The sequence below is a fragment of the Herpailurus yagouaroundi genome, unplaced genomic scaffold (assembly GCF_014898765.1).
Source record: "Herpailurus yagouaroundi ecotype Mexico unplaced genomic scaffold, PumYag 163, whole genome shotgun sequence".
In the NCBI taxonomy this organism is placed as follows: domain Eukaryota; kingdom Metazoa; phylum Chordata; class Mammalia; order Carnivora; family Felidae; genus Herpailurus; species Herpailurus yagouaroundi.
Window position 1 is genome coordinate 41,610,283 of NW_024412404.1, and position 24,807 is coordinate 41,635,089.

General features: G+C 45.2%; 2 protein-coding genes across 7 annotated transcripts in view; both read left to right on the plus strand.

The window, feature by feature from the left end:
* SFXN2 (sideroflexin 2) overlaps positions 1-6,372 on the plus strand; it is a 59,976-nt gene extending 53,604 nt beyond the window's left edge. For all 6 annotated transcript variants that reach the window (XM_040486301.1, XM_040486297.1, XM_040486298.1 and 3 more), the window contains 6 exons: positions 596-656; positions 1,023-1,089; positions 1,814-1,863; positions 2,200-2,249; positions 4,275-4,322; positions 5,173-6,372. In XM_040486301.1, coding sequence (XP_040342235.1) covers positions 596-656; positions 1,023-1,089; positions 1,814-1,863; positions 2,200-2,249; positions 4,275-4,322; positions 5,173-5,272 — 376 coding nt within the window. In that variant the 3' untranslated portion in view covers positions 5,273-6,372. The remainder of the gene's footprint in view (positions 1-595; positions 657-1,022; positions 1,090-1,813; positions 1,864-2,199; positions 2,250-4,274; positions 4,323-5,172) is intronic.
* A 3,673-nt stretch (positions 6,373-10,045) lies between these two features.
* The window catches only part of WBP1L (WW domain binding protein 1 like), a 62,309-nt gene continuing 47,547 nt past the window's right edge, over positions 10,046-24,807 (plus strand). The window contains exon 1 of the mRNA XM_040486305.1: positions 10,046-10,189. Coding sequence (XP_040342239.1) covers positions 10,100-10,189 — 90 coding nt within the window. The 5' untranslated portion in view covers positions 10,046-10,099. The remainder of the gene's footprint in view (positions 10,190-24,807) is intronic.

The following is a 24,807-nucleotide window of genomic DNA, read 5'->3' on the forward strand; positions in this document are numbered from 1 at the left end:
CAGCACAATAGCGCTTGTGGAAAGAGTCCACGACGGGAAGAGTCATGCATACACATTGTTCCTCTCTTTCCCTCCTCTATCCAGGTGCTCCTTCCCAACAAATGAATGAGCCCCAGCCACCTATCTGGTCTGGGGTCGAGTGCTGTCGAGAACTGGCCAGAGAATAATAGCCAGTGCAGCCACTATTTATGGAGCAGTCACTCTGTCAGGCGCCGGATTAAGTACTTTGCAGGCATTGGTCCCATTTAATCCTCACCATTCCTATGAAGCGAGTGCCATGATTATCCCCATTTTGCAGATGAGGATAACAGAGTCTTTAGAAGGATTTGGGAACCTGCTCAAGATCAAAGACTTACTCAGCATTTTCAGGATCCAACCTAGGCAGTCTGAGCCCCAGCCTAGCTCTCTTAGCCACTGCCCTAGATCACTTCCAAGATGTCGCTCACTGGAATACAGAAGGAAGATCAAAGGGCCAGACTGTAGGAGGTGGCTTCCTGGAGCTGGAGTGTGCTGGCCTTGGTTACCTGCTGTGTCACATTGCTGGCAAGCTTCCAGCATACCCTTCCCACGTTCAGCAGCTCCTGTCTGTGTTTAGGGAACTCATCCAGGGCATCTGCGTGAAGGACGGAAATCACAATGAGATTGGTCATTCCCGGGTGAGCAGAGGCATCCCTTTGGAGTGGGAGGAGGGAATTCTCTTATACCCTGTTTTGTGGTTAGTGGTCAGAGCTGGCCCGGGTTCTGTTGCAGGGTCCCCCTGACTCCGTCCTCCTTCCCCTTGATTTCCGTACATTTCTTGTTCAGAACAAGCTTGTCATGTCCTTTCTCCATCATTTCTGGTCCTGAAGCCATAAAAGTCTAGCTAGGTGAGAGAGGGTTGGGTGAGGATGCAGCCCCTGACAGATCCATCCCTTCCCCTTTACCAACTCAGACCTGATCCTGACCCTTGACCCAGCCTGCTGGTGCAGCCCATGGATACTGGATGAGGTCATGCCTGACAACTTGCTCTTTTCTGCCCTCAGAGAGCTGCGGCCATAGGCATCACCCAAGTGGTCATTTCTCGGATCACCATGGCAGCCCCTGGCATGAGTAAGATAAAGAAGTCCTCCTGTCCTGGGGGACCCTGGAACACGTGATGGAGGCCTCAACTACACTCAGCTTTTGGGTGGGAGGTGGGGCCCCAGCTTCTATAGCCATGCTTCTCAAAAAACAAATGATAATTCTGTGATGTGGTAGAAATTGCAACTGAGGCTATGCTGGGGACCATATTACATTGTATATATCTACCAGATCCACATGCTGTATACCTTACTCCTACATAGTGCTGGAGTGCAGAAGCCCACGGGAGACCACACTGTAGTTTCCAGAACATCAGTCAGTCAGAGATGTGGGGAAGAAAGTTCTTTTCATTCCACAGATACTCCTTAAGTACCTTCAATGTGCTGGGCACAGTGTGGGGTGCCAGGAAGACAGTGGTAAAGAAAATAAATCCCTTGCCCTGGTTTTGCTTTTAGCAGAGGCATGTTACAGAGTAGGATAGGAGATTTGTTTGCATGAGCCTTCAAAGATTTAAGTTTTGAGAAGGACGCTTGGGGCCTGCGGTACATGTCCTGTCACAGGTGTGCAAGTGGAGAAGTTTGGGAAGCACCCTTCTCCTAGGACTTAGGGGACAGCTTGGGGGTGGCTGCACCTACACAGTCTTGAAGTATTTTCAGGAACGTCAGGGGAGGTGGAGGGAATCACCTGACTTTGAGAAGGGGTCTTGGAGAGAGTCTTATGGCCTTCCCCCGAGATTCTCCCTGGTCTTTTGCAGTCTTGCTGCCAGTCATCATGGAAAGGCTGGAGAAGCTGCGTTTCATGAAGGTGAGTGGGGTTCCCTTTTGCATCTTCTCTGCCCAGAGCCCCCCCAGCCATACTCAGGAGCACCTGATCCTCGTCCTTCCCTCTAGCTGCTGGCCTTACCTCCTTCAGGGAGGGCCCATACCAGTCCCCGCTGGCTGCCCGCTTTAGATGCCATAGCTGGTTGCTTGGCCTTGTCCGTAGAGAGCAAGAGGAACCCCGTTCTCCCTCCTTCAAGGCTAGGCGTTTCATGCCTGTGGGTTTCTGGCTGACTGAGCAGGGGTAGGGCAGGCGTGGGGTTCACATTAAGATCTGTAAATCTTACGTGGATCTTTCTTTTTATTTGTTTTTTTTGTCCAGAAAGTCAAGGTCCTGCATGCCCCATTGCAAGTTCTGCTGTCGGGGTGCTTGTGAGTAATGTGTTTTCTCGTTGTGGGTTCTGTGGCAGCTGGGTCACCCAAGCACTGTCTTCTTGTGTCGCCCATGCTGGAGAACGTGCTCTCTTTTACCTGACTTCCATAGTGCCTGAGCTTTGTATGTGGGCCACACAGAGAGTTCTGGCCCCATCTTTCTTGAAGGCATCAGGCTGGCTAGGCTCTATGCACACATCCGCATGGAGAGCGGAGTGCTTGGGTGCCCTCCTGTCCGGGGCCTCCTCTGACCTTCAGACTGGAGAAGAGAGGAAAACCACAATCCAGTCCCACTACAAAAAAGAAATGATAATTCTGTGACAGTGATAGAGGTGTCCGCTAATGCCGAGGTGGTAAACGTATTGCAATGTCTCACTGTATCAAGTCAACATGCTCTACACCTTACATGGACACCGTGTTCTATGCCAACTATATCTCAGTATAAATCAATTAAGTAAATACACAGACCTGCTGAGACATAACAGTGATGGGACAGCCTGTGGCCGTCACGTGTCCCAACCTCGCACAAAAGGAAAACACCATAGGCGCCTGAGTGGCTCTGTCGGTTAAGCATCTGTCTCTTGATTTTGACTCAGGTCATGATTTCCTGGTTCGTGAGATCGAGCCCTGTGTTGTGCTCTGTGATTACAGCACAGCCTGCTTGGGATTCTTTCTTAATCCCTCTCTCTCTGGTCCTAGCCCGCTCACACTCTCTCCCTCCCGCCCCCCAAATACACAAACATTTGAAAAATAAGTAAATGGACTGCCTGGGTGGCTCAGTGGGTTAAGTGTGTTGGCTTTGGCTCACGTTATGATCTCACAGTTCCTGAGTTCAAGCCCAGCGCTGGGCTCTGCACTGACAGCTCAGATTCTGTGTGTGTCCCTCTTTCTCTGCCCTTCCCCTGCTTGTGCACATGCGCGCGCTCTCGTGCTCTCTCTCTCTCAAAAATAAATAAATAAATAAGTAAGTAAGTAAATAAAACACAAGCCATGGCGGTGTGCTTCGGTGCCTGCCCTTGACTGGCTGTGTCCTAGTTAGTGTCAGTCACACTTTACAAGGCCATGGGGCTAATGACAATAACAGGAATAACCAACATGTATTGAGTGTTTCCTGTGTGTCCCTGCTGTGCTCATGGTTCACATCTATAATTTCGCTGAATCTCCTCCGCCCTAGAAGTATAGATAGGGCCATCATCTCCTTTTACAAATGAAGAAACCGGGGCTCAGAGAGATGGAGACACTCACCCAAGGCTCTGTAGCCCATAATTGCCGGAGTTGTGGTCGGATCCTCAGTAGTCTCCGAGGTGACTCTGCTTACTGAGTCACCACTGAGTGAGTGGTTACCACGAGCTGAGTGCCACATGTGCACTTTTCATTTAATCCCCACGGTGGCCCTGCAGAGTAGGTATCCTTGTCTTCCCCCTGCTGGCTCAGGGGTAACTCGCCCAATATGACACAGCGAGGAAGTAGCAAAGCTGGGATATGAACCTTGGTCTGTTAGATTCCCAAGTCCTGTAAGACAAGACCCTGGAGCTGAAACATCTGAGAACCTTAGAAATGCTCTTAAGCCCTTCCCCAGACCTCCCGAGTCAGCATCGCTTTTTAACAAGCCCCATGAGTTACTTGCACGCACAGTGAAGTTTGAGAAGCTGCCCTGTTCTGGTCTCCACCAGCCCAGGTGTTCATGGCTTTGGGGGGCAGGACCTCAGGTGTCATAACCCTCACTGCTCAGTGCTTGTGGTCTTTAGGGCTGCTAGTTATACTCCCAGCGCCTTCGTTATCTTCATCTGCTTGGACAACAGGTGGATGTGGGAGGTGGAGGGAGGCTGATTCCATCCCATCCCAGAATGAATATCCTGGCACTGAGAGACCAAGAGAAGAGTTGCAGGGAGAGGAACCATGGGGTGGCGGGGAGGGCAGGCTGGGTGATTGGGCATCTCCTCCTTCCTTTGGGGGACTCAGAGATAGGATGTGAGTAGGCCTGTGGGGAGGTGCCCCTGACACTTTGTTTCTCCTTTCTTCCAGCCTCATCTTCATGGTGCCAGTGGCCTGTGGGCTCTTCCCACAGAAATGGTAACAGCTCTTCGTTCCTCACTTTGTTTTACTGAATGCCCTGTCCCTGCTCTCCCTGACCTGCCTGCTGTCCTGAAGGAGACAAGGAGGGGCAGGAAGGGCAGCATTTTTGTCTAAGGACAAGTGCCTATCAGCCTAAATAAACTCTGGGCCTCTTAGCCCCGGGGGGGGGGGGGGGGGAAATGGTAAACCAAAACAGAGCTCCAAGGGGTGGAGCCATGAGTGGCTTCCTCCCAGTGGAGCAAGGACTGCCTTGGAGGGAAGTGGGGGAACAACAAGAAACTTTCTGTCCCTGCTGGTTAGGTTATTAGATACATCCTCCCTGGCTAGATCTGGTCCTTGAAATTGAACAAAGGTACAGGTACTTATTCTGGCTTGTGTTTGCTAGGGGGTGGATGAATTGGGCCTCTCTATTTCTCTTGCATGTCCTGGCAGGGAAGGGATGTGAAAAGGGATGATGGAAAGGGGAAACAAAGCATCAGATTGTGGGAGGGGAGAGGATTAGCTCTAGGAGATGAACTGCAGCTTGGATATATACCAAGAAGATACCAGGTTCCCCTGCTGTGGTATTCATATTTCAGTGTCGTCTGCTAGACTTCTGTGTTCCAAGCTCACAGGAGAAGTGCTTGTGCTTGTAATTTTGCAGAGAAGATGGAAGTTTGGCACCAAGGAAAATGAAGTCAGGCCCGAGTAGAAGTAAAAGCAATATATTATGTTGTATAGAGGCCATTCATTCTGATGGAAAAATCAGGGAGGGCTTCTTAGAGATGGCATTTGAGTTGGACTTTATCTGACAATAACTTGTTGCTTGTCCAGTTGGCATGCTCATAATCCCCTTCTGTCTTCTCAGTGAATTGCCAGTTTCTTATCTGGAACCAGAGCTCCAAGATGCCATCAGAGCCAAGTATGGAGAACTTGTGCCTTATGTCTACTTCAATAAGGGCCTCTAAATGCCCCACCCCAGTAAGGACCAGTCTGTGCCCATATTCACCAGCTCCTCAGCTGCTCTGTATACCTGTCCCCTCATTCCTCTGCCCACAGGCCCTGAAGGCCAGGGTGGATTTGGGAGGTGGAGAGCCTCGTGTTTTCACCCAGGCTTATTGGACTCCAGAGGATAAAAGTGAACAAGGGGAGCAAAAGCCAAGTCTTCTATCTGTTCCTCCCTTAACCACCATCCCCTGGAGACCAGGAGCTGAGACCCCCCCTGAGGGAGATACTCAGACCGTTTGGAAAAATTAGGAATCTTTGGGGATTCTAGTTCCAGCCAGGACTGGGGAAGAGCCCCTGGGACAAAAAGATGCTCTTACTCCTCTTCCTCCTCGTCTTGTCTCATGCTATGAAACTTTTTACCCTTGCAATTCTAGCTAACTCAGGAAGGGAGGGGAAGAAGCCTTTGCCAACATGGGGCTCTTCTCTGTTCTTTCTCATTCTCGTCCCCAGTGTCCCCTGGTCAGAAAGCGTCTTTGGGAGTGCTGCTAAACTTGAGATAGTCAGGCCGTTTCATGAGGCAGCAAAGTTTCATGGTGCTTTAAGCCCTGTCTATTGACACTGACTTTGATCTCCTATGCTAAAATCATGTCTGATTTTGCTTCTCTGTGTTTGAAAAATAAGTCCACTAACTGTGAGTAAAAAGAATATATGTAGGCATTAACAGCACATTTTAATGGATATATTTTCCTAGCTGCCTCCCTTCTCAGCCCATTGGGTTGAACACCAAAGACTAGTGTGTTCTGAATAGGAAAGAGAAGTTTTATTTGGATACCTCTGAGAAGTAACCAACCAGGACCAAAGAGCCTTAAAGGACACACAGCAAAGTGCATGCAGCCATTTGCCCGTCCCATCTTGGCTGCTGTAGGTGACTTTTCAGGCTCGGGGTGGGGTGGGGGTGGAAGGAGACCATTGTGGCTTACGAGGGATCAATGTCTGTCTGAGTTTCATCTAGTAGAATTTCCTGACTGTTCAAAGGATATCACTGTGAATCAAATAAATTTCTTGAAAGAGTGTAATGAACTGTATGCAGACTGAATTAGTAAAGCCTGGATGGAAAGCAGGATCTGGTCTCACTTTGACCTTGGCATGCAAGAGGTTATCACAACTATAAGGGAACCTGTCTGATGCCTGGAGGTGATTGTTTATTTCCCTTATTACAGAGGAAAAATCTGCTGGACGCTGCAGAATGGGAGCTTTGTTCTAGAGCAGCAAACCGTGGCTCAAGGGCCTAAATCCACCTGCTACTTGTTTTTGTGTGCCTGGGAATTATATTTTAAAAGGCAAAAAAGAAAAAGCCAAGAATATATGACAGAGACCCCCATGTATGTGGCATGCAAAGCATTAAAATATTTGCTCTCTGGCCCTGTACACAAAATGTTAACCCTACTCTGGAGCAATGGTTCTTAATATATTTCAGAGTCACCTGGATGGGTTGTTAAAATAGAAATTGTGGGTCCAGATATATCTCTTGAGGCAAGGAAAACAAAAGCAAAAATAAACTATTGTTACTACACCAAAATAAAAAGCTACACAGCCGAAGAAACAGTCAACAAAACTAAAAGACAAGCTACTGAATGGGAGAAGATATTTGCAAATGACATAGCTGATACAGGGTTCTTATCCAAAATACATAAAGAACTTATACGACTCAACACACACAAAAACAAATAATACAGTTTAAAAAAAAAAAAAAGGGCAGGAAAAGGCCCCTGGCTGGCTCAGCTGGAAAAGCATGGACTCTTGATCTTGGGATTGTGGGTTCAAACCCCACGTTGGGTAGAGAGTATTTAAATAAAATTAGGTTTGTAAAAAAAAAATAGGCAGAAGACATGAACAGACATTTCTCTGAAGAAGACATACAGGGGTGTGTGGGTGGCTCTGTCGTTTAAAGTGTCTTGACTCTTGATTTCCTCTCAGGTCATGATCTCATGGTTCTTGGGTTTGAGCCCTGTGTCGGGTTCTGTGTTGGCAGTGTGGAGCCTGCTTGGGATTCTCTCTGTTTATCGCCTGTGGCGCTCTCTCTCTCTCTCTCTCTCAAAATAAGTAAACATTAAAAAAATTTTAGGGGTACCTGGGTGGCTCAGTCACTTAAGCATCTGACGTTTTCAGCTTAGGTCATGAGTTCCCGGTTTTGTGGGTTCAAGCCCTATGTTGGGAGCCTGCTTGGGATTGTCTTCTCTCTCTGCCCCTCCCCTGCTCGCACTCTCTGTCTCTCTCAAAATAAGTAAAATTAAAACAAAACAGAACTCATAAATTCATCCTTTTAAAGTGTACAATTCTATGGGTTTTAGTACATCCAGAGTTGTAATCATTATCACTAATTTCAGAATATTTTTATTACTCCCCAAAGAAACTGTACCATTTGGCAGTCTCTGGATTGCCTTCATCCCGCACCCCCTTGAAACTCCTTATCTACTTTCTGCCTTTATGGATTGGCCTATTCTGGACTTTTCATATAAAGGAAATCATACAGTTTATGGCCTTCTGTGTCTGACTTCTTTCATTTAGCATGATATTTTCAAAGTTCATCCATTCCATAACATGTGCAATTTGACTTTAGCTAATTTCTGAGCAGAAAAGTCTGTGTCTCTGAGCCAGCTTCCTTAGGATAGGAGCTCTGGCCTCCGCTTTGCCCATTTCCAAAGGCAAATAGGAAAAACATTACCAGAGCAAGCCAGAGCTTGGAAGCAGTCCCACACTGATGTTCTTTCAAGAATTGACAACCTTCTCCTTTCCTTCCCAGCTCCTTAAACTTCCTAGCATTCCTCCTCCTTTTATAGACAATCGCTCTTTTGGAAAAGTCTGAAGTTTGTAGTGGCTACAGTTTAGACGACTTTAGAGAGTGCTCCCTCAAACTGCACCTCAGCTCCATTTTGCAAGACCTCTCTGCTTCTCTTTGAGTTGGCACCTGTGGGATGTCAGAAGCCAGGTGATTAGGGTGACTCAAACGCCTTCGTGTGAGAAGTGTTAATCCAGACAGGTAGGGTTTAGTGTTTGTCCCATGCAGCGGCTCAATTTAAGCTTTCAGGTAAAGAAAGGGAAGTTAGGACAAAAACCTGTGTTTGCTAAATTGAAATTAGCATCCTGATGATGATACCTGGCTTTTATATAGGAAGGCTTCTAAAACCTTGAAGCCAGGACTGAGACCCTGTGCTGTGAAAATAATTTGGCCTGTGCCTAGTACTGAATCTTTATTTCTCCCCTAGGGAGCTTGATTGTAGTATGGATGAATTTCTAAGACATTTGAGATTGGCAAAAACACTTGTTACCTTTTGTAACACTTGGGAAAGTAGGATCAAGATAGAGGCAGAACCAATCTCTTCACTCTTATCTGTTTCCCACTTTGCCACCATTTAAGCCAAGAACAAACTCCCTGTGGGCTCAGCCATGGGCTAGACTAGGCCAGGCTACAAAATGCTTTGGCAGGATTTTGAGAGGAAATTGGCAGCTACAGGAATCTGGCCTCTCTGGCATGGTTCTTCACTTGTTCATTTATTTTACGAACATTGTTGGACTCATGGTTGGGCTTTGTACAAGATGTTGCAGGGATATCTTAAAAAATAAATAAATAAATAAAAATAACACCCGGTGTGCCATACAAAAAGCTGTGAATTTAGTGGTAGGGGCCAGCCAGGCAGATACCACAATCAGACACAGTGTGTTTTAGTGTTATGGGAATCCAGAAGAAGAAACAAGGGAGGGGGTGGGAACTAGAAGTTCCCCAGCACACTGGGGCATCTCTTAAGAGTTTGGTGTAAGGGGAATGTGCGGGGAAATGTAGCGGCAGATGAGATAAAAAGTAGGCAGGCATCAGGATACAAGAGAGAACCCTATTGAGTAGTTTGGACTATATATTCCGTAGGTAGTTGAAGTATTTCAAGAGGGAAAGCCGTAAGACAGTATGTCAAGAGCGCACTTGCTGTGGCGTGCGGCAGGCATTCGAGAGGGAAGAATTGGCAACTAGGGCCAGCAGGGAGAGCATTTGTGTTTAGCCAGAAGATGAGAACACGGACGGAAACAATGGGAGTGGATTTCAGAGCGATTTCTGAGGTAGAGTCAATAGAACGTTGTCCCTGGAACTTGGGGTGACACAGCACCGTGCCTCAGGTAAAGGTATTATTTCACAGAGAATTCACACGGACCTAACCTACCACTGGGCGATTTGAGCCAAGGTACCAGGGCTGTGCTTCAAAACAAAAGACGTCAAAAGACTTTTAGGCTGCAATTGTTTTCTTCGTTAGGAGTACCACAACCTATTTTCCAATACTCTTCAGAATTACCATACCCCTCTTCGCTCTGTGCAGAAGTGTAGAAATCTAGTACTTCCGCCACGCTTAAGATGGCTGCATCCGAATTAGACTTTCCGATGTTCGTACCAGAGAGCCCCGCCCCCGGATCGGAGCTCCTTCCGCCACTCTCTGTGGCGTGGGGCGCGTTTACACCGCCATGCAGCACTCAAGATGGCCCGGCTTCCTCCTACTTTTCATTGGCTGGATCTCTCAGGTCTTCCGTCTCCACTGGGAGGGTGAAGGGGCGGAACTTCTGCTTGATCGACAGCTATTTTGGTCAATGGACGAAGGGCAAGAGCCCGTGAACCGCTGGAACTGGACAGCCTGCCCAGTGTGTGGGAGGGTGTTTGGGCTGGGGCGGGGTGGAGCAGAGCCGGAAGCGGGAGGGGAGAGTGAAACAGGAAAAGAAGGGAAGAAGGAAGAAGAGGGAAGAGGAGGAGAGGGAGGAGGAGGAGGGAGGTGGCGGCGCCGTGGCGGAGGAGCAGGAGCAGGAGGGGGATGGAGAGGAGAAGGCTCCTGGGTGGCATGGCGCTCCTGCTCCTCCAGGCGCTGCCCAGCCCCCTGTCAGCCAGGGCTGAACCCCCGCAGGTAAGGGGGAGGGGGCGTCCGGGCCAGCCTGGGGGCCTGGGGGTCGTCGAGGCCTGGCTGGAGGGGGCTGAAGACGGCGTCGCTGCCTGGCTGGAGGGGGCTGAAAGAGTGTCGTCGTCAAGAGTTGAGGGGTCCCGAGAGTGGCTCCCGTGCCTGGAGTGGACAGGCTCTAAGGGGGCGTCGGTGTTTAGCTGAGGGACACCTGTTTTGGTGTCAGGGAAGTGGCACAGGCATGGTGCCCAGTGAGTGAGGGACCTTTGCGAGAGCTGTTAGGTCAGATGGGCTGGGATGACCGTGACTGGGTAGTGGGGCCCGGCTGAGGCGTGGGGGGCGCATTCGTGCCCCCGCGTGGAGCCGGTCTTCAAGGCAGTAATGCAGTGTGTACGTGTGTGCGGGTAGGGGTAAGTGGGTTATTGAGCTGGCCTGTGAGGGAAGAGGGGCTGAGAGGATATTTATTTCATACTGGACAGGGAAAAGTTCTGAGCGTATCTTGGCTCCATTTTTAATGTGTTGGAGGCAAAGGGTTGGAGGCCGGGCTCTTGGAAGGCCTGTGGGATGGAGTAGATCAGGACCCTTCAGGAGGAGGGCACACTTGAGCTGTAACAAGCTCTTGCTGTTAGGCTGGCTGGCTTGGGAGAGCCAGCCACTGATGCTGATCTAGGCCAGTTCGGGGCTTTTGAGCAAAGGGTGGTGCTGATGCCAACATGGGCAGCAAATGGAGCACCCCAGCTTTTCTTGCTGGGTGGCTTGCTTTTTATCCAGGCAGAGAAGCTTGCTTGTGCCGATTCCAGCTCCGGCTGGCATTTCGAAACCCTAATGGGAGTGTTACTCCTGGTGCCAAGTTGGGTGGGGTGCAGTAGGGGGAATCACCCCTCCTTCCTTTGCATTTGGCAAGGCTTTACCATTCTATTTTCTTCACTTTCTGTTCTCTTCCCTGTCTTTTCAGAAGAGAATAGACACGCGCTCACTTTCACACATGGCATGATGGCAGAGTCTATCCAGCTTAGCACTTGAACTTTGCGTTGTGATCAAGAGTAGAAGCCGAGTGCCAGCAAAAATACTATCTTGCCCTAGGAGTTTATGGGCTTCCTTTTTACATATACATCTTGTTTTGCCCATTAGTATCCCTTATTTTATTTTTTTATTAGTTTTTTAAGTTTGTTTATTGAGAGAGAGAGAGAGAGCGAGTGAGCATGAGTGGGGGTAGGTGCAGAGAGAGGGGGGGAGAGAGAATTCCAATCACACTGCGCAGAGCCTGACGTGGAGCTCAAACTCAGGAACCACTAGATCATGACCTGAGCTGAAATCAAAAGTCGGACTTAACCGACTGAACTACCCAGGCACCCCAGTATCCTTTATTTAAAAAATTAATTAGTTTTTAAAGTGAGGTGAAATTCACCTAACATAAACCATTTAAAACCATTTTACCATTTTAAAGTGAACAATTCAGTCAGTGGTGTTTAGTACATTCACAATGTTGTGCAACCACTACATCTAGTTCCAAAACATTTTCATCACTTGAAAAGAAAACCATCTACCCGTTAAGCAGTTCCTCCCTGATTTCCCTTTCTCCCAGCTCCTGGCAACCACCAATCAGTTTCCTGTCTCCATGGATTTACCCATTCGGGATATTGCAGAGAAACAATTTGTGATATTTTGTGTCTGCTTTCCTTTAACATCATGTTTGTGAGGTTCATCATGTCACATGATTACATGTTACACATGGGTTACGTGTTATACATCGTAACATGTACCAGTACCTCAATCCTTTTGGTGGCTGAATGATACTCCATTGTATGGCTATACCACAATTTGTTATTCATTTATCTGTTCAAGTGTCTTCTGTCCCTGCCCTCCCCCTCCCCCCCCCCCCATCTATTTATGTACATTTGGAATAACATGTGAAAAGAACAGAGCTCCTTTTCTTGCCCAGTATATTCCCTTTTCTAGGGCTGGGACCTTTCCATTTTAGGGTTTGTTGCAGTTCTTCCTTGTCCTAGTTAAAATCATAAACTGGCAGGAGAGATATTTTCTTTGTTTACTGGAAAAGTTAGAACCCTCAGGACTGATGAAGTTAAGAAGTATAGAAGTTGACGCAACAAAATATACAAGAAACTGTTGCTTTGCCTTTGTGTCTATTTCTGTAAGTAAAGAAAGGTCATTCTCAATATCCAGTAAATAACATTGCTGGTGGAGGGTTGATTTAAGAACATTGCAGCCTTAGATGGGTGCCCTAGGCCTGTGGATGCTTCACCCGGCTGGAAGAGCAGTGGTGGGCCTCCTGAGTTGATGGTGGGAACCGGATCCACTTCCTTGGCAGAGGATGGAAAGTGGAGGTTCCCACCAGGTCATGGAAGCCTGGGAGCTGGCGAGAATATGTGGGAGGGGAACTTCAGTATCATGGCAGTTTATCGATCACAGGCCGTTTTCTTGCCATTTCTCTGCCACTTCCAATACTTATTTTGGGGACAGGGTGGCTTTTGTACTTTGTTACATTTGGGTGGATCTCGTGCTGACCAGCAGCTATTATGTGGTTACAGTTCCTGCAGAGAAGAGAAAGTGTTTTGTAATGAGTGGGCTCCTTCTTCCTGACCCTCCCCCCACCCAATACTCCCATCCCCACCTCATACCCTTGTCTCTTTCTGTCCATGAGTGCTAGATATCTTATAGTGAGATTTGTGTTTTGAATTTTAACCTTTGGAATGGAAGTTACTATATAATTATTAACTCTGAATCCAGCACTGTTTAGTCAATTTGGTTTTTGTTTTGAGGTTTTTGTTGATTTTTGGCTTGTAGAAATCAGTAAAAAAAAAAAAAAAAAATCCGAGACCATTTTGGCATAGGACATACTTCAGGTACTCACTGTCCTTATTTCAACAAGTGGCTTCCAGCGAACTCTGAGTCAAGGAGGACTCAGTTGTACTCATTCCGTATTGAACATGGTGTGGGTATCTTATTACATTATTTTTCCCTTGAAATGCCACTATCAAATACAATCTTTTTTTTTTTTTTTTTACATATGTATCTAATATCAGAAATATATGGCATTAAGGCAGCTTACTTTCCCTGTTACCAGCTCTCCACTGGAATTGTCATTTCTTGTCATCCTGGCCCAGGAAAGTTAACAGCCTAGCTTACTTCTGAGATTGGGAACTTGGACTTGACTCTCCTATAGGTTACTGTGACTCCGATGTCACTCCTTAAATCCATAAAGAGTTAAAAAAAAAAAAAAAAGCCGTGGAGTTGCCAGACTGAGACCTTGGCATTTGTCTCTTCTAGTTAAATAATGGTTGAGATACATAGAGTTTATTTCTTTCTATTGTTGGTTAGATTCAACTAGAACAATCTGACTATTACTTAAAATAAAGTTTGGGGTGCCTGGGTGGCTCAGTCTGTTGAGCGTCCGACTTTGGCTCAGGTCGTGATCTTGTGGTTTGTGGGTTCGAGCCCCGCATCGGGCGCTGTGCTGACAGCTCAGATCCTGGAGCCTGCTTCGGATTCTGTGTCTCCCTCTCTCTCTGCCACCGCCCGCCCCCCCCCCCCCCCGACTCTGTCTCTCTCTCCTTCAAAAATAAACATTAAAAATTTTTTTAAATAAAGTTTTAGTAGAAATGTCTTTTTCCATAAAGCCCCCCAGCTAAGGGTCTGGGCACAAATCTCTAGAGACACAGTCCTTACCTTTTCTCTGCCATTTTTAAAACTTTGAGTTGGGGGTCCTAATTCCTGATTTTTTTCTTACCTCACCTCTCCCCTGCCTCACCAACTTGGCCCCAGTTTTCAGTTCAGAAGGCTTAGTTCACTTTCTTTCTTAAAAACAGCATTTCAGTGTGATTGCCATCATTTCTTCTTAGAGAATAGTGGGAGATGGAACGTCCAGACCCTAATTCCCTGTCCCTCATTTTCTTAGTCTGTTTTATATACCAAAGTGAGCATTTGTCTCAAATCAACACCTTGAGTTTCTGTAGTTCTACTTTCAGTAGAATTCAGCAACCATTTATTGAAATGTCTGCTCTGGGGCTGGGAACCCTCAGATGAGTAACTGAATACCAGTCCTCAAGGAGCTGGTAATCTTTTGGGAAAGACAGGCAACACACACAATGATCTGTAACCCGGAGGCATCAGTGCCCTAAAGGATGTGCACACAAAGGACAGTGGGAACAGTTGCTTCTGCCCCTGACAGGGGAAGGTGGGATTTAGGAAAATCTTCACAGAAGAGGCATTTGGACCAGGCCATAAAGGTTGATAAAGATACTTAGGATCTGCATGGACCAGGAAGGGGGAAAAGTCTATTCTAGCATGGAAAAGTGACAATGGAGAATGAGTCTGGAGGTGGCACATAGTCTGTGGTAGAAGCTTCCTTTGTGTGGGTGTAGAGGAGGGTGACACTTGAAAGGTAGTACTGTGGTCATGTGGTAAGGAGGCCTTTTATCCATTCATCCAAGCAGTGTGGTCTAGAGAACTTTCTGTGATGGTAGAAATGATCTATATCTGCGCTGTCCATTTTGGTAGCCACTTAGCCACATGTGACTATTGGGTACTTGGAATGTGGCTAGGATAAATGAGCAACTGAATTTTTTTTTTTTTTTATTAAAAAAAAATTTTTTTTTCAACGTTTATTTATTTTTGGGACAGAGAGAGACAGAGCATGAACAGGGGAGGGGCAGAGAGAGAGAGGGAGACACAGAATCGGAAACAGGCTCCAGGCTCTGAGCCATCAGCCCAGAGCCCGACGCGGGGCTCGAACTCACGGACCGCGAGATCGTGACCTGGCTGAAGTCGGACGCTTAACCGACTGCGCCACCCAGGCGCCCCCGCAACTGAATTTTTAATGACATTTAGTCTCTTATAACAACTGTATTGAGACATAATTAATATGCCACTAGATTTGCCCTTTAAAAGGCTTTTTAGTAACTCATAGAATCGTGTGACCATATACTATCTAATTTAGAACATTTTCATTACTCCAAAAAGAAGCCCCATAAGCCATTAGCAGTCCCTCCCCATTCCATCCCTACCTCCCACAGTCCCTGGCAACCACTAATGTATTTTCTGTCTCTATGGACTTGCCTATTCTGGACATTCCTTATAAATGGAATCATACACTATGTGGTCCATACACTGTTGGCTTCTTTCACTTAGCATCAGGTTTTCAAGATTTGCCCGTGTTAATATATCAGTATATCATTGCATGTATCAGTATTTCTTTCCTTTTTATAGCCAATTAATATTTAGCTATATGAATGGGCCACATTTAATTTATCCATTCGTCAACTGATGGACGTTTGGGCTGTTTCCACTTGTGGACTGCTTTGAATAATGTTGCTGTGAACATGCATGTGCAAGTTTTTGTGTGTGTGTAGACCTAAGTTTTCATTTCTCTTGGGTTTATACCTAACAGTGAAATTGCTGGGTCATATAGTAACTATATGTGTAACCTGTTGAAGAACTGCCAGCCTGTTTTCCAAGACTGGTATGATATTTAATTTTAAGTAATTTAAACTAAATAGCTACATGTGGCTACTGACTGCTTAATAGTCCAGATAGAACAGCTTTCCAGTGTGGGAGTAGTGAGGTATAGTCCAACACAGTGGTGAGATCATAGGCTCTGGGGGCAGACCACCTGAGATCCAAACCTGACTCTTACTTACACTTACTATCCTTGAGCTAGTTCTTTAACTTCTCTGTGCCTCAGTGTCTTCACCTATAAAGTGGGACCAGTAATAGTACATACCTTATAGATTTGCTGTGAGGTGGACATAATGTATCAATATCAAGAATAATTATCACTACTATTATCATTTGTGGTCCCTAGGGTGCATTTGGTTGTTGGTAAGTTAGTATCAGCTCTCAAATTAAGTTCAGGAGCTGAGATTTGGGGAGTTTGAAAGCGACTTCCTTGATTCTGTTCTATATCTGAGTTTGGTTTTGTCCCTATAGGAAATGTTCATGGTGAACCTATATGTTTAGGGTAGTAGTTCTCAATTGGGGATAATTCTGCCCCTTCCTGAGGACATTTGTCAGTGTCTGGAAACGTGTTTGGTTGTCAAAGCTTGGGAGTGTTGCTGGCAGCTAGTGGGTGAAGGCCAGGGATACTGCTTAACCTCCTGTAACAAAGGATAGCACCCCCCCCCCCCACCCCTGCAACAGAATTGTCTGGTCCAAAATGTCAGTAGTGCCAAGGTGGCCAGGCGCCGGTTTTGTGGTACCTGCTATCCCCATATCAGCTCGTGCTCATTATCACAGGGTTTGAGGTCAGCCTTCCTATGAAAGAGAACACAGCTTTGTAAAGTATATGAAATAACCTTGACAACAAATTTTAGGTGGGACAGTTGACAACTTTAATATCCTGAATCTTGATACTCTCAGATTTGTTAGCATGTTGCCTGTCGGCCCTGCTTTGTCAGAGAAAATCAAACATTTGGAGAAAAAAGATTTTTTTTAGTTTGTGGTTCAGTAAGTGGGTGAGCCTCCCTTATTCACCCAGTCTTAAACTTTCTTTCCTCTTGCTTTGGTTTACCCTTGTGGTTTCATTTTAAGAACGTGTTTGTTTTCACCCCAGTGATAGCCTGATGGCCAGTTCCTTTCTATTCTCAGTGTCCTCCATGGTTCCATAACCAATCTGGACGGAGTCATGTTGTTAGAACTTTTTCCTTTTCCCATTCCATGTATTGGTTTTACTCTCATTTCCGGCCCCATGAACACTGGTTTGTTGTCACACACTCAGCCTGCAGAAACCGTTAGGTATTCTCAGGGTTGCCACATGCTGACAGTCCTGGACCTGAGGGTGACTGTGTGGCCTCAGGAGAAGCCTTCTCTTTCAAGCCCCCAGGATACAGTTCGTCTGTGGGTTTGGGGTACTAGTTGGCAACACTGTATACATACCGTGGGTATCTCAGATAGCTTTGGATTAACAATTCCAAATGCCATTTGAATGCCTGGCCGTCCATTCTCCGAAGAGCATCTCTAGCTTCCCTGCCTTAAGTTGTTGGAGCTTGAGAGACCATCAGGATCCAGGTGCAGTGGTGTGGGTTCATTCTTTGCCCTATAACCCCAGTTGTGGGCACCAATCCCACTATAACTGCACAGACACTAAGATTCCACTGAGTGACAGGGAGCAGTGACAGTGGGTCTTTGTGACCTGTCTGCTTGGTGGCATGCAACAGACAGGTTGAGGTCTGACTTATGGGCACCTCCCTTTTGGACCATCCTTTGTATTTCCACCAGGTGGAGCAAAGTCTGGCCAAAAAACTGCATGCAATGTGGAAACCACAAACAAAGAAATATCAATAAATCCAGAACATTGCAACCTGGGAGGGAGGAAAGGGGAAACAAATTTCATCCTATTGAATTCTGTGGCTTGTTGATACAAATTTGGACTTTCCCAGTGTGGGAATTAAAGTAGGTCATGGTCTCAGACTTGTAGATCGCCAATCTTGCATGGACTGGGTTTTTGGGATACTCTCGCTTACTCAGCTACATTCCCATAGCTTAGATTTATTTACTTTTGGTTTTTTTCTTTCCATACTTTGTTTTGTGGGAAAATAGATGAGCTATGTATCATCTGTTCTTGATGCCATCATCGCCCTCAGAGTGCCTTGGCTAACTTTTGATTCATGATCTTAGGTGTTTTAAAGAATTTAATTTAAACTTGTTTTGGAAGAGGTAGAAGTGAATGTAAGACGTTGCAAGGATACTTGTGGCTTGGAAGGGTGGATCCTAGAGTAAAGCTATAAAAACATGTCTGTTTTGATTTTTAAATATCAAGCAAGACAGATCTTATGTTGTAACACTGTGTTATTACACATTCTTGTAGATCAGAGGCATGTGTTCATGGAGAAAGTATTCATGTTTTTCAAAATCCTACAGGCTGCTTTTTTTGTTCACCATTTCCAAAATTATCTTCCTCATCTAAAATCCTACCTGGCCATTCACTCCAGTTATATTAAAATCCAACCAAACACAGAAACAACAGAAAAGCCACAACTTAGTTTATTGATCAGATCTAAATTATTTTTCCCTCTTAGTGATTTATTTGGGAGAGAAGGTTAATATTTGGCTTTCTACACTGAGATGGTGGAGCATTGTAGCTCTTTGGGATTTGACTATAGAATTGAACAGTGTGAGAAATTCTTCCTGTGTACTTCTTTCTTTTTATTTGGGTCCTTTGTCTTTAAATATGCAAATCTCCTTGCTGTGTTTGCAGGGATTTGGGGGAAAGCAGAAAACCTGTACCAGTCTGATTTGGCATAAGGACCACTATGGCTTTCTTTCCATTTTCCTTCCTTAGACCTGATTGCTGCTTTTCTTTGAGCTTTAAGGTGCCTTTTACGTTTTCACATCAGTTTTTAATTACACAAAAATAACACATACTCTAACAATGGTATACTTACAGACAAAAATGCTTAGAGTAAAAAGTGAAAGTTTATGGTTTGGTGTGTGTTTTGGGTGGGTTTTATGCTTATGCTGAATGTTTATAGATATAGTAATAGTTCATATATATATGTATATATATATCTATATATAAACATAAAATTATTAATGGATGGTGTTCCTTATTTTTTCATTTGTTTTTATTTTTTTGTTTTTTATATATGTATTCTAATGTTTATTTATTTTTTTTTAATTTTTTTTTTCAACGTTTATTTATTTTTGGGACAGAGAGAGACAGAGCATGAGCGGGGGAGGGGCAGAGAGAGAGGGAGACACAGAATCGGAAACAGGCTCCAGGCTCTGAGCCATCAGCCCAGAGCCCGATGCGGGGCTCGAACTCACGGAGCGCGAGATCGTGACCTGGCTGAAGTCGGGCGCTTAACCGACTGCGCCACCCAGGCGCCCCTGTAATGTTTATTTTTGAGAGAGAGAGAGAGCACAGCGCACGCATGCGTGTGTGCATGTGAGAGTGGGGGAGGGACAGAGAGGGGGGCATAGAGGATCCAAAGCTGTCTCAGCGCTGACAGCAAAGAGCCCAATGCGGGGCTCAAACCCAAGAACTCTTGAGATCATGATCTGAGCTGAAGTCGGATGCTTAACCGACTAAGCCACCCAGGCGCTCCTTCATTTGTTTTTAAAACAAAAATGGCATACTTTATATGTGGTACTTTACAACATGCATTTTTTTTCATCCTTCATGGACTTCTTTCTATATTGCATATATACCTCTGACTTTTAAAAAATTACCTATATGTTAATTGCTTTAGACCATGATTTAGTTAATTACTCCTTCATAGATGAACATACATTGTATCCATTTTTATGATTTCACACAGTGTTATAGTGAACATCGTTATATATATATTTCTTCCTGCAGTTGTGCTAGATTTCTACAAGTGGAATTGAGGATTGTGGGGTTGTAAGGTATGTACATTTGAAATTTTGGGTCGATAGTGCCACATTGCTCTCCAGGGTGGTTGTATGAGTTTATAGCCCCATCAGTAGGGTATTCAAGGGCTCATTTCCCCACACGTGTGTAAGCAGCATTTCTTCATCTGTGCCCTCTGCATATTCTAGAAGATGTGCCTTCTGACAACACAGGCACGTGGGGTACATTTCAGTTTTCTTTCTCGAAAGCCTTATATAGGTCTCTGATTTGCTAAGCTTCCAGTCTCCTCCCTGTGTGCTGTGGAACAGAATTTACTCTAGAGCAGTGTACCTGGAGCTGGAGAGGCATAGCTATGCCTGCTCAGGTGCTGAAGGAAGTGGTTTATAGTCCCCTGGAAGATGTCAAGCAGGTGGCTTGGAACCGTTGGCCAGTTGCTGTGTGGCACACAAGTCTAACCAACCACCCTTTTGTGGTGGTCATCCTAGGAGAAGGGATACTTGGAAGTATCTTCACTGAGAGTGCAGACTCTGGAGCCACACTGCCTCCATATACCCTTAGGCTAGTTAATTGACTCAGTTTCCTCATCTGTAAAATGGGATAATAACACCTAGCTTATAGGGTTACTGTGCGGGTTAATTGAGTTATTGTACTTATAAATTGGGTTAGTACTTATAGAGCACTTAGAACGGTGCCTGCTACATAGTAATTGGTAAATATTAGCCTATATAATAATACTAATATTTAATTATTAGTGTTACATATAATATATAATTTAATTTTTATTATTTAATAACTTAATTATTAAATTATTTAATTATTTAATAATTTTATTATTATTATTATTATTTTTATCTTTAAAGCTTTGGGAGGTGTTAAGCCTTCTTATCCCTTGACTGACCCAAGATCTGTTTCCAGTGGAGGAATTTAAGAGTATATTTTTGTAAGCCCCTAGTCCAAAAGGCATGTGACTTCCATATCACCAGCCTTGACAGTCTGATGAGAGGTGTTTTTCCACCAATTGTTTTCTTTTTTTTTTTAATTTTTTTTTTTTAACGTTTATTTATTTTTGAGACAGAGAGAGACAGAGCATGAACGGGGGAGGGTCAGAGAGAGGGAGACACAGAATCTGAAACAGGCTCCAGGCTCTGAGCTGTCAGCACAGAGCCCGATGCGGGGCTCGAACTCACGAACTGTGAGATCGTGACCTGAGCCGAAGTCGGACGCTTAACCGACTGAGCCACCCAGGCGCCCCCACCAATTGTTTTCTAATGATAAGTATGAAGTTGTTTATTCTTAGAGCAGGTAGGTTGGAATATACACTATTATCCTGTTTTGTACATCACTGTGCCCTCCTGAATGAGGAAGCGTGGGGTCACCACCAGCAAAGAAGTGTGCCTTGCCTTGGGTGTGGGAGTTGCAGTTGGACACCCGCTCTGACCGCAGTGCTAGACCACATGCAGGTCTGTATGCTCTCTGCACACAGCGTCCTGTCCTGAGGTGTACTGTACTTCCTGTTCTGAGGTGAGGATGGTTTCTGAGGCTTTAAAAAAAAATAATAACAGCTTTATTGAGCTACAATTCACCTACTGTACAGTTCACCCTCTTAGAGTGTATAATGCAGTGTTTTTTAGCATGTTCACAAGATTGGGCCGCTGTCACCACTATCTATTTCCGAACGTTTTCGGGGAGCCTGGGTGGCTCAGTCGGGTGAGTGTCAGACTCTTGATTTTGGCTCAGGTCATGATCCCAGAGTCATGGAATTGAGCCCTGTATTGGGCCCATGCTAAGCATAGAGCCTGCTTAGGAATCTCTCTCTCTCCTTCTGCCCCTTCTCTGCTCGTGTGCATGTGTGCACTCTCCCCCCCCCCCCCCCAAAACAAAACAAAACAAAACAAAACAAAACAAAACCCCCAAAACAACCCAACAGAACATTTTCATCATCCCAAAAAGAAACCCTATATCAGTTAGTTCCCTTCCAAAGACCCCCCGAGCCCCAATCTACTACCCACTAATCTACTTTCTACCCCTGTGGATTGTCCCACTTTGGACATTTCTTGCAAATAGAATCTTAACATCAGGTAGTGTTTTGTGAATGGCTTCTTTCACTTAGCATAATGTTTTCAGGGTTCATCCATGTTGTAGCATGGGTTAGTACTTTCTTCCTTACCATTAATATTCTATTGTATGGGTACAACACATTTTATTCATCCATTGGTCAACTCATAGACATTTGGGCTTTTTCCACTTTTGGGCTTCTATGAATAATGCTATGAACATTGGTCTACAAATTTTTGTGTTGACATATGTTTTCACTTTTCTTAGGATATACCTAGGAGTAGAATTGCTGGTCAGGTGAGAACTCTGTGTCAGTTTTTTTCAAGACCTGCCAGACTGTTTTCCAAAGTGGCTGTACCATGTTACATTCCCCACTAGCAATTATGAGGGTTCCAATTTTTCTACATTGTCTCCAACACTTGTTATTGTCTGCCTTTTCTCATCATAACCATCCTAATGGGTGTGAAGCAGTATCTCATTTTGGTTTTGATTTGCATTTCCTTAATGACTAGTGATGTGGAACATCTTTTCATGTTCTTATTGACCATTTGTGCATTTTCTTTGGAGAAATGTCTGTTTCATTCTTTGCCCATTTTAGAGTCCCTTTTCAGACTAAAGGGAAACAAGTCTTCTTATGGAATCCCAGTGAATGACTGTTGAGGGGATTTTCCTTTAAATTAGACTTTCCTGGGGCTCTGGCATTCTACCATGCTATCACCTATTCTCATGACCCTGGACCAGTTGCTTAACTTCTCTGAGTTGGCTGCTTCCTCCTATCAGCATTGCCCAGAGAAGGCTTTGAGGCAGCCATTTGTGTGATAAGGGGCCCATGTGGCCAAAGAAGTCTGCCTTCTCTCTTGGAGAGTCACAATGAGAGTGCTTTTACAGTTAAGCCTCTGAGGAGTCTCACAGTTAAGAATCTATATGAGTCCCTTATCGGATAAATGATTAGCAAATATTTTTCCCATTCAGTAGTTTTTGTTTTGTTTTGTTTTTCACTTTCTTGATGGTGCCCTTTGAAGCACAATTGTTTTTCATTTGGGGGAAGTCCAGTTTATCTATTTTTTTTCTTTCATCACTTGACCTTTTGGTATTCCTTAGTTCTTTCAATTGCTCTGTAAAGCTTAATATCACTTTGGGTCAAGAGCAGACACTGTTTAGAATAGAATCCATTAGATACCTTTTTTATGGAAAGTTTTGAGCATGTACGAAAATAAAGAGAATGGTGTAATGAACCCCCGTGTTCCCATCACCCAACTTCAGCCATTTCTTGTCGTGGCCTGTCTTGTTTTGTCTATATCTATTTTCACTTCCATTCATGCCCAGTGAAGTTATTTTGAAAAAGACTGCCGACTTCATATCATTTTGGCCATGAAGAGTTCCATTTGATTCTCTAAAAGATAAAAGAATTTTGTTGCTCAACATAACCACCATACCATTTTACACCCTAAAAAATTGACAATAATTGCTTAGTGTTATAGGATGGACTCTTGCACTTGAGAATTTAAATTAGATCTGGAGGTAAAAATGCCACTTAGAAAATTCAGCTAATATATGACAGTTCTTCAGTTTTCGTAAGTAACCAGTCCTCACAAAGCATTCCACTGCTTTAAAAAAAGTTGTTCCCCAAGAACACCCTTCAGTCCTGTGGGTGTCCTAGGTGTTCTTCCAGCTACAGCTTTCACTTGACCAGGTCTTGTGGTGGAGTTACGGTCATGGCAAACCCTTTTTCCCCCCCTTCAAAACTTCTTTGTCATCTTGTCACGGTGGATATCCGTTTCTAACCTCTCCCCAGTGTATAAAGTGAAAGATTAACTTAGGACTTTTGCCCTCAATTTCTAGTGTAGGGAGAATTGGGGGAAAATCCTGCTCTTATCTGAGATTGCACAAATGTTCAGAGAAACTTGGGAAAATGAGGAGACCTGTCAGCTCATTTTCTCCTCTTTCACCTCTCCAGGGGCCTAAGCCGCATGTCCCCGCATGGCCTGGCTGACTATGCCTGCCCTCAAGGTACAGTACTGGGGGGTTCATAGCAGATGAACAAAGCTGCTGAGGGAGAAATGGAACATAGGATTTGGAGGCTGACAGATACCATAGTGATAATGACGCTATGAACAGATGCTCAGTAAGAAAGAAAGGCTGTGCTGTTTGAAATGTAGGAGATTTCAGGTTGAACAGTCTTCTTAACTGTGAGACTCCTCACAGGCTTAACTGTAAAGCCCATGCATCGTGAGTCTCCAAGAGAGATGGCAGGCTTCTTTGACCACATGGGCCCCTTATCGCAGAAATGGCTGCCTTGGAACCGTCTCTGGACAGTGCTGATCAAGGTAAGCAGCCATCTCAGAGAAGTTAAGCAATTGATCTCAATTGCTTAGGAGAATAGGTGTAGCACAGGAGAATGCCAGAGCCCCAACAGAGTCTAGTTTAAAGGAAAATCTCCCCTTGGGTAGTGTTACTCACTGAGGTTCCATGGGAAGACCTCTGTCCCTTCAGTCAGAAACCCTAAGTCCGGGGGCGCCTGGGTGGCTCAGTCAGTTAAGTGTCTGACTCAATCTCAGCTCAGGTCATGATCTCAGGGTTGTGAGTTCAAGTCCACATTGGGCTCCTCACTGGGTGTGGAGCTTGCTTTAAAAAAAAAAAGAGAGGGGCGCCTGGGTGGCTCAGTCGGTTAAGTACTGGACTTCAGGTCATGATCTCACAGTTCGTGGGTTCGAGTCCCAGCTTGGGCTCTGTGCTGACAGCTCATTGCCTGGAGCCTGCTTTCGATTCTATGTCTCCCTCTCTCTCTGCCCCTCCCCTGATTGCACTCCGTCTCTCTGTCTCTCAAAAACAAGTAAATGTTAAGAAGAAAAAAAGAAAGAAAAAGAAAGAAAGAAGGAAGGAAGGAAACTTGAAGGCTGGTCTTAGGTCAGTGCACATTTTCAGACATTCCCTGTATTGTCTGGCAAGTGGGGATAGTAAAAACTGTCTAGCCCTATTTTTTTTTTAATTTTTTTTAATGTTTATTTTTGAGACAGAGAGAGACAGAACATGAACGAGGGAGGGTCAGAGAGAGAGGGAGACACAGAATCCGAAGTAGGATCCAGGCCCTGAGCTGTCAGCACAGAGCCCGACGCGGGGCTCGAACTCACGGACTGTGAGATCATGACCTGAGCCAAAGTTGGCCGCTTAACCGACTGAGCCACCCAGGCGCCCCTGTCTAGCCCTAATAACAACTGATGTAAGGAACAACTAAAATGGATGT